The following is a 9,060-nucleotide window of genomic DNA, read 5'->3' as shown; positions in this document are numbered from 1 at the left end:
CGCAGTTTTTTAACATCGAAACTATGATCCACTTATGTTAGGATATAGAGTGAAGTTGGTTCCAATTTTTGTGCAAGATGGCTGCTTCGTGGTACCATTTATTGAATTATCCATTTCCCCCCATGATTTACAAGGTCTTACGTATTCTTAGTTCTTATACTTGAAACATATCACTTAGCATAATTATCTAAAAGTAGCCAACTTTGTTCATAGCCTGAAAATGTCTTAGTAATATCGTCATGTACTACTACTTTCCCAGAGATTTCTCTCGTATTTACCTTGAGATATCTATTTTTGATGAAATGAGCCAGTGATTCTTGTCAGTGGTGTAAATTAAAATACACATCTTTCCCAGGCATTGGATGGCCTCTGAAGAGGCCAGAGGCAGGGGATAGGTGGAAGCAATAAAGATCCATAGGAAGCAGAGCACAAAAATGGTGACCAGAGACAGAGCCTAATGTGGAATAGGGTACCTTGACCCAAATAAACAAACTAGGAGTTGAAGTATTTTAAACAACATAGATGAAGTGATGGTGAGCTGAGTATGCAGAAGAATTTATCGTATCCAAAAGGAATATTGAGAAACTTAACAGGAAATTATGAATGACTGAAAACTTTGCTATACAGAAGATTTAGTAATGCTTTTAGAAAATAGATAACTCGTTGCTGCCATCTAGTGCCGCTATTGTCTTTGAAATTTTTGCAAAGAAGGGAAATTTTGCATATATAGCATATTCAGTATATGGAATTGATATTTATGTTGAATTGAATACAAGGAGTTGTTTAGGTCTTAAGATACAGTAATAAAGGAAACTGTAAGGCAGGGTTCTGAATTTCCTAATCTGATGTAATATGTATTTTCCTTTGTTTCTAGTGTGATACAATATCTGGTAAGTCAAAGTGACAGCATCTTTAATTTTTTTTTTTTTTTCCTGGACCAATGGATAATGTGTTTTAAGTATGTGATCAGCCTATGTGGAGAGGTGGCCAGGGCTTGATGAAATAATTTCTCAGTAGAAACATCTTGGGCTTTGTTTACTTGTGTACTTCTGCAGTAAATAAACCAAGATAATACTGAAAACACTTGGGTTGAGTGGCACTGAGGACATGTCCAGTAATCTAATCTCCTATGCCTCAAGCTTTTTCCATCAAAGGTGGAATTCTAGTGACCAGATTAAAAAGCAATAATGCTGAAGGCTGGATTCCACATTTAAATTAGTCTTAGCTTATCTCTCAGGGAATTCCAGGGCTTTTGTAACCTGTTTGTGAACCACTTGAACCTTATTTATGTAAACAGTCTTCAGATAATGCAAAGTGCCATACCTTTTCCAAGTAGAACTACTTGAGATAAAAAGTCAATTTAGTGGAAACGGAGAATTTAATTTTTCCAATTTTTAGCTAGATTTGACAATCCAAGATTGGTTTGCCTCCATTAAAAGGGTGAAGAGGCATGGTAGCACCTCACACTTAGAATGAACAGTTGGAAATAAAATAGACAGGTTTGCTTCTATCCCAACTAGATAGAATTTTTACTTAATTTTTGCTTTTAAGCTGTGGCTGGGATGGTGACAGTGTGAGATAGAGACAAATTTCTGTCTCCAAGAAACTTTCTATCCTTCACAGTACTATTAAAACCTCAAATTACTTCTACTGCTTCAGGATAGGGCACATGATAAAACAGAGAAGCATAGCAGATAAAAACAGATTTTTGGGCAGTAGAAATAACTCAGTATTTTCCAGTTTTGTTTTCTAGATAATACAGGACTTTGGTGATCCTTTGATTAAAAATAGGAATAAGAACCTGAAATGAAAATATCATAGTATATAATAACATAAAACACATTTATCCATGTGTGTAATAGAAATTTGAGTGCTACCACTATGTTACCTCTTTTTTATTCTTTCTTTTTGAGACGGAGTCTCACACTGTTGGCCAGGCTGGAGAGCACTGGCATGATCTTGGCCTACTGCAACCTCCTCCTCTCAGGTTCAAGCAATTCTGTCTGCTTCAGCCTCCCAAGTAGCTGGGCTAACAGGCAACCACCACCATACCCAGCTAGTTTATTTTTAGTAGAGACTGGTTTATACCATGTTGCCCAGGCTGGTCTTGGAACTCCTGGCCTCAAGTGATTTGCTCACCTCAGCCTCCCAAAGTGCTGGGATTATAGGCATGAGCCACTGCGCCCAGCCTAATTTTAGGATTTTAAAGTCTATCCTTTTCAGGACAGAGCTTCTGTGTCGTTCAGTGTAAGTTTTAAGAAAGAGTTTGACTTAAATAGCACTTAGGGTTCTCATTTGTTGAAGAAATTTTTAAAGGATGTGACTAGGTTATGCTTTAAGAATTACAGAGTATTTAGCCTGTGCTACAACCTTCTGATTTACAAATAGTAGAAGAAACTGGAATATTTGGAACAGTATATTTGTTTGTTTTGAGACATTCTCACTTTGTTACGTAGGCTGGAGTGCACTAGTGTGATCTCGACTCACTGCAGCCTCCGCCTCCTGGGTTCAAGCGATTCTCCTTCCTCAGACTCCCAAGGAGCTGGCATTATAGGCACAGGCCCCCACAGCTGACTGATGTTTGAATCACAGCCTCCTGAGCAGCTGGGATTACAGGCACACGCCACCATGCCCAGCTAATTTTTTGTATTTTTAGTAGAGATGGGGTTTCACCCTGTTGACCAGGATGGTCCCGATCTCTTGACCTCGTGATCCACCCGCCTCAGCCTCCCACAGTGCTGGGATTACAGGCTTGAGCCACCGCGCCCGGCTGATGTTTGAATTTTTAGTAGAGGTGGGGTTTCACCATGTTGGCCACGGTGGTCTGGAGCTACTGACCTCAAGTGATACGCCTGCTTCAGTCTTCCAAAGTGCTGGAATTACAGGCATGAGCCACTGTGCCCGGCCCCTGCTACTACTTCCTTAAAAAGCTAGGAGAATTTGAATTGTCCTATCTACTCTTCACAGGATTACTCCAAAATGTAAACCTTTATGTCCAACGAGACAGCCTTATGACCAATGAGACAGTGTAAATATGACTGATGTTATATTTATTTATATTTATAAAGCCTTAAACTTAAGGTTGCTTCCTTTTTTTTTCCCTAGTTGATAAAACACCAAAATTCTTAGAAAAAACTGAGTTGCTCTAAAAGAAAAACCCTCTTTACAGTAACAGATAGGATTTTGTAAGCAAGATTTACGCTGTTTTTGTTTGTTTTTGAGGCAGAGTTCCGGGCTCGAATGCAGTGACCCCGTCTTAGCTTGCTGCAACCAACCTTTGAATCCCGGCTCAAGCAATTCTCATGTGTCAGCCTCCCAAGTAGCTGGGATTACAGGCATGTGCCACCTCGCTCGTCTAATCTTTGTACTTTTAGTAGAGATGGGGTTTTGCCATGTTGGCCAGGCTGGTCTTGAACTCCTGGCCACATGTGATCCATCCACTTGGCCTCCAAAAGTGATAGTATTACAGGCATGAACCACCATGCCTGGCCAAGATTTCCACTTTGGAATAATCCCCTGACAACTAGAAAACCTTCTAGAAGTAAAGGTAGTAACAAGGCAAGAAATGTGATCAAGGATTTTATTTTACCCATTGAAATTGTTGTACAGCTGCAAAAGGATGCCAGCCACCCGCTGCATGCAAGAACTGAGGGACTGTTACTAGGATTTCTAACAAGAGTCTGCATAATATGGTAAAAGCATTGCTCGAGAAACCACATCATACCACCTAGAGAGAAATTGTATTGTTGAAGCATCAATAACACCACAAAAAGGTATTGCCACTTGCAGGACAAGGTAGTCTTGCCAAAAGATTGCATATGAGGCTGAAAAAGCCTTTGGTCCCAGCTTCCAATATCAGGAATTACAGAAGAATATAGGGAAATTGTACTAAGAGTATCCTGGAAAATACAGACAAGGAAACTACTGGTCAATACCCTGGATTCTTCAACAGATAAACTTTAATACAGTAGAAGGGGAACTTATCTACAAAAACACTTTAAATGCCTCACATTTATTTTTCTGGAAATACTCTAATGTCTATGGTTATACTTTAGGCATTAGAGGTTTTTTTGTTTTTTGGGTTTTTTTTGACAGTCTTGCTTTGTCACCGGGCTGGAGTACAATGACAGTATTTCGGCTCACTGCAACCTCCGCCTCCTGGGTTCAAACGATTCTCCTGCCGCACCCTCCCGAGTAGGTGGGAGCCACCAGCTACTCCACACCCAGCTAATTTCTTAACTTTTAGTAGAGATGAAGTTTCACCATGTTGGCCAGGATGGTCTAGCTCTCTTGACCTCATGACCCACCCACGTCGGAAGTGCTGGGATTAGAGGCGTGAGCCACTGCACCCTGCCTGCCTTACTTTAAAAGTAAGAAAATACTAGTAAAGTCAGACTGGTGGTTAACCTTTGGTGAGAGCAAGAAGAGATTGAGAGTGGAATCAGCCCCATAGAGTTTGGTTAGGAGATTTTCCAGGGATGCAACTGTTCTTGCACCTTTACACATTTAAAATGTCCCTTGTGTTCACTCACTGTTGGAGCAGGTAAAACTTGGAAATTTTAACTGCTTTTCTTCAAATTGGTTCCTCTTGCTTTTTAATTAAATACCTATGGGGTATTTTGGTATTCTGGTATTTCTAACTCATATTCTCCAAGTTCCTTATTTATTTATTTTTTTCTCCCACCGTAGTTAATGAAACCATATATGCTGGCTATCAGCTTGCCTTTACTGTTTTGCATTTTGGAGTTTTGTTGTAAATGCTGTCTGTAGGATAGTGATTTTGCCATCTTGGTGTCTTCTGTTGGAAATCAAAGATTGAAAAACTGCTTTGCTGTTGCTGCTTCCTTCCAAGAATCCCAGTTCTTTTCCTGTAGATTTTTTTGTGTTAAACAGTATGGGCTAACATTATCTCTTTATGGAAATTTCATCTAAGGTACCTAGGATGAAGTGTGACTTAACATCATTTGGTTATTTCTAAAACTTTGGGAAATGTACCTCTTACATAAAATTTTAAAAATCAACATTACTAGAATTAAAAAGGAAGCTCTAAGGGGAGAGTCTTTGTTACTATTAGTCCCCTGGAGTTGCCCCAAACGTGGTACTCAGCACATGATTATTAAATATTTGACCCTAAAAATGAATTAGTTTTAGTGACTGTTCATGTCTTAGGAGGATACGTTACTAAGAGTAGAATTAATCGGTATTTGTGAGTACATCTGTCTTTACTGTTGCCTCCATCTTGAATTTAAATTCTCATAATTAAGTATGGGTATTTACAGCTATCTTACTAATTTTAGACAGCCTTTTGAAGTTGGGATTAGTATATTTCTAAAATAAGTAGTTGATGATTTTGGAGCAAATTAAAAAATAAGACCATAAGGAAAGTGAGAAATCATATCTTTAAACTCAGAGATGACAACCATTGCTAGCATCCTTTTACTCATGTTAGTGGATGCTTTTCTACCGAACTTTTCATGTGGGGATCATTTAGAGAATTAAGCTCTGATACACATGAAAAATGCCTTGGGCTGTGAAAGTTGAGAAGATGGTCATTTAAACCTGTTTCTGTTCAAAAGGGTATTTCAGTCACATTTGTATTTTTTGCAAATGTCCATTTGAAACATTGGACATCTGTGGTTTGGTGGGTTTTCTCCTTTATGTTTAGCATGCTGGTAGCTTATAGAGACCCTCAGCCCTGGTAATTTCTTCTCATTAAACCTATGGAGATGATATTTTCTATTGATACACCTGTTGCTTGTGAAAAATAATTTCTGAAAACCGGATTATACCTCTAGTTGTAATAATGGCAAATCTTTTTTTTTGTTCTTTATTTTTATTTTTTTAGAGGTGGAGTTTCACCATGTTGGCCAGGCTGGTCTCAAACTCCTGACCTCAAGCAATCCACCCGCCTATGCCTCCCAAAGGGCTGGGATTACAGGCATGAGCCACTGTGCCCGGCAAATGTTAATAAACTGGCAGTAATATCTGAAACCAGTTAGGCCTTTTTGCAGATTTTTGTTCTATTTCCTCTTAGTGTTCTCAGACTTTCTGGCATACTTAATAGCTGAAAGGCTGCTGGTGGTTTTCAATGGCAATTGTTTGTTAATTTTTATTGCTTAGTCTTAAAATATTAATAACTTTCTGTAAAGGTATACTTTAGAAACTAACAGACTTTTAAATTTCAGAAAGGTTTGGAAGGAAGTAAAGTTTGAGCTTTTAAGTAGCCTGTTAAATGACTGTATTAAGCATCAGAATGGTAGGACTTGTGTATAAATGAAATGGTGTTATACTACCTGTGTTTTTATGTACTTATATGTATACATACTAGACGTTTTTATTTTCACTTCATCCATGAGAACTAGTTTGTCATGATTCACTTGAGGATTGGAGGATAACATGCTGGAATCTTAAGATTCATCAGTACCTTTCAAAGGGTTGAAGGGGTAATTAATCTTAAGAATGTGTTTTTAAATCTTGTTAACAATTGGGGATTGGATTGGGAAGAGGCAGAAGACAAAATGCTAAAAGAATGTGAAATAAAACATTTTTGCTTATACAGGACCTGAGATGGTATTGTGACTCTCCACATTATTATTATAGGTTTGAGCCTCCATCACATACATAAAGACAGATAATTTTTGGTTTTAAATCTGTGGAAAGTTTTGTATATTTCTTTAGTTCCCCTGATCCTTACTTGATTCATGCCGTGTTCCACTGGCACGTTTTATCATCATCACCATCCGATATTATTAAATGTCCTGTGTTTTAGGTTATATAAAAAGTAGGCTTGGAGTCATTGCAGTCTGTAAAAAGATGGTATGCATATGTACGCATCTAAAGCATATTGCAAATTAATTGAAGTACGTGGAAATAGGTATTTCTAGTGGAAACAAATTGATCCTATTTATTGCCTTTTGAAGAAAATTATACTTCATGGGTAAGTGTAATAAGCTATCCATACTAATCTAGCTAATGAATGGCTTGGCACAGAATTTGACGTACTGTGTGAATATATACAGAACCGGTGAAACTCACTAAAAGTAATGCGAATGAAGATAGAGTTATTATTGATGGCAGGTGATAGCATGACCTATAATGTGCAAAACAGCAGAAATTGGTATCAGAGAATGTAGGCAATTCTAATTTGATTGAGGACTTAGAGGAAGCCACATGGAATTAATTATGTCCAAGGAAATTATATTGCCAATGATCTGCAAGGGAGAATTTTTTTCTCCTGAGACTTTATAGTTTAGTGATGCTGAAATAGAATTAAGAGGAAGAAGTTGAATTTTCGTAAGAGTATATTCAGAGGATGGAGGCTCTGAATTTATTAGTAAATACATATTTAATACTGTGAGTCCCTTTAAGTTGCCTGATACTCTGGGCAGTTAACTGAACAGTGGTTCAGAGAGAGTGCAGAAGTTTTTATCAAGGAATATTATTTTTAGCATCTGTTCACCTGATTTTTTTTTTTTTTTTTTTTTTTCCTTTACAGTTTTCGGCTTTGTGAGAAACCTTATCATCAAACACAATGGCCAGCAACGTTACCAACAAGACAGATCCTCGCTCCATGAACTCCCGTGTGTTCATTGGGAATCTAAACACACTCGTGGTCAAGAAATCTGATGTGGAGGCAATCTTTTCGAAGTATGGCAAAATTGTGGGCTGCTCTGTTCATAAGGGCTTTGCCTTCGTTCAATATGTTAATGAGAGAAATGCCCGGGCTGCTGTAGCAGGAGAGGATGGCAGAATGATTGCTGGCCAGGTTTTAGGTAAGGTCTCTGTTAAGTGAATTTTTTCATTGATGATATAATTCAGGCCTGAGTTTTTCCATTCAGGGTTTTTTTCCCCTGTCTGTCAAACTGACAGCTTGAGATATTCTGCATACTGTGACTATTACTTCAGCCTAATAAAGACATTAGGCTTATAGTTTATAATTGGCTAAGTAAAGCATATTCTTCATTGTACCATTTTATGTAGTTGAGATAGAACAACCCTCAGTTGGAAATCTTCAGTAAGGGGAGCTGGGAATGACACTTTACAATGTAAAAATGTTGTCTAAATGGTTATGTCCTGCCCACAGCAGACTAGAGTCTTCTAGGGTTGGGCACTGGAATCGGACTTCTTGGTTTCACTCCTCTACCCGTTGAGCCTACTGCATAGTTTGACTGAGTCTTAGATTGTCTTGTGTGTTTTTTTTTTTTTTCTTTTCTTTTTTTTTTTTTGGGGACGGAGTCTCATTGCAACCTCTGCTTCCCTGGTTCAAACAATTCTGCTGCCTGAGGCTCCCAAGTAGCTGGGACCACAGGCCGGTGCCACCATGCCTGATCAGTTTTTTGTATTTTTAGTAGAGATGGGTTTTCACCATGTTGGCTGGGATGGTCTAGATCTCCTTACCTTGCGATCTGCCCACCTCGGCCTCCCAAAGTGCTCGGATTACAGGCATGAGCCACTGCACCCAGCCCTTGTCTTTTAAAATATAACGACAGCTTAGAATACTTACTACCTATGGTTTGGTTTATTCAAGCCGGAATCCATTGTTCACATGTATATTTGTGTATTTCATTTGATTAGTTGTGCTAGATGTCTTTTTTTTTTTTGAGGCGGAGTCTTGCTGTGTCGCCAGGCTAGAGTGCAGTAGCACCATACCAGCTCACTGCAACCTCTGCTTCCTGGGTTCAAGCAATTCTTCTGCCTCAGCCTCCCAAGTAGTTGGGACTACAGGTGGGTGCCACCACGCCAAGCTAATTTTTGGAATTTTAGTACAGAGTATTTCACCATGATGGCCAGGCTGGTCTCAAACTCCTGACCTCAGGTGATCCACCTACTTCAGCCTCCGAAAGTGCTGGGATTACAGGCGTGAGCTACAACGTCCAGCCAGATGTCTGTTTTTTTTGTTTGTTTGTTTGTTTTTTTTTTTTGAGACAGAGTTTCGCTCGTTACCCAGGCTGGAGTGCAATGGCGCGATCTCGGCTCACCGCAACCTCCGCCTCCCGGGTTCAGGCAATTCTCCTGCCTCAGCCTCCTGAGTAGCTGGGATTACAGGCACGCGCCACCATG

The 9,060-nt window shown here is 39.1% G+C and overlaps 1 protein-coding gene across 5 annotated transcripts in view; it reads left to right on the top strand.

Annotated features, from left to right (window-relative positions):
- Nucleotides 1-9,060, top strand: part of LOC108315246 (heterogeneous nuclear ribonucleoproteins C1/C2-like) — a 32,125-nt gene that overhangs the window by 20,129 nt on the left and 2,936 nt on the right. For 3 of the 5 annotated variants that reach the window (XM_017544475.2, XM_017544468.2, XM_017544472.2), the window contains exon 2: nucleotides 7,496-7,772. In XM_017544475.2, the coding sequence (XP_017399964.1) occupies nucleotides 7,532-7,772 (241 nt within the window). In that variant the 5' untranslated portion in view covers nucleotides 7,496-7,531. Of the gene's footprint in view, nucleotides 1-779; nucleotides 801-7,495; nucleotides 7,773-9,060 lie in introns of all 5 variants that reach the window. The other 2 variants (XM_037744293.1, XM_037744295.1) reach the window with 1 other exon arrangement.

This window comes from Cebus imitator, unplaced genomic scaffold, assembly GCF_001604975.1.
Source record: "Cebus imitator isolate Cc_AM_T3 unplaced genomic scaffold, Cebus_imitator-1.0 Scaffold170, whole genome shotgun sequence".
Taxonomy (NCBI): Eukaryota; Metazoa; Chordata; class Mammalia; order Primates; family Cebidae; genus Cebus; species Cebus imitator.
This window is presented reverse-complemented; position numbering and strand designations above follow the sequence as displayed.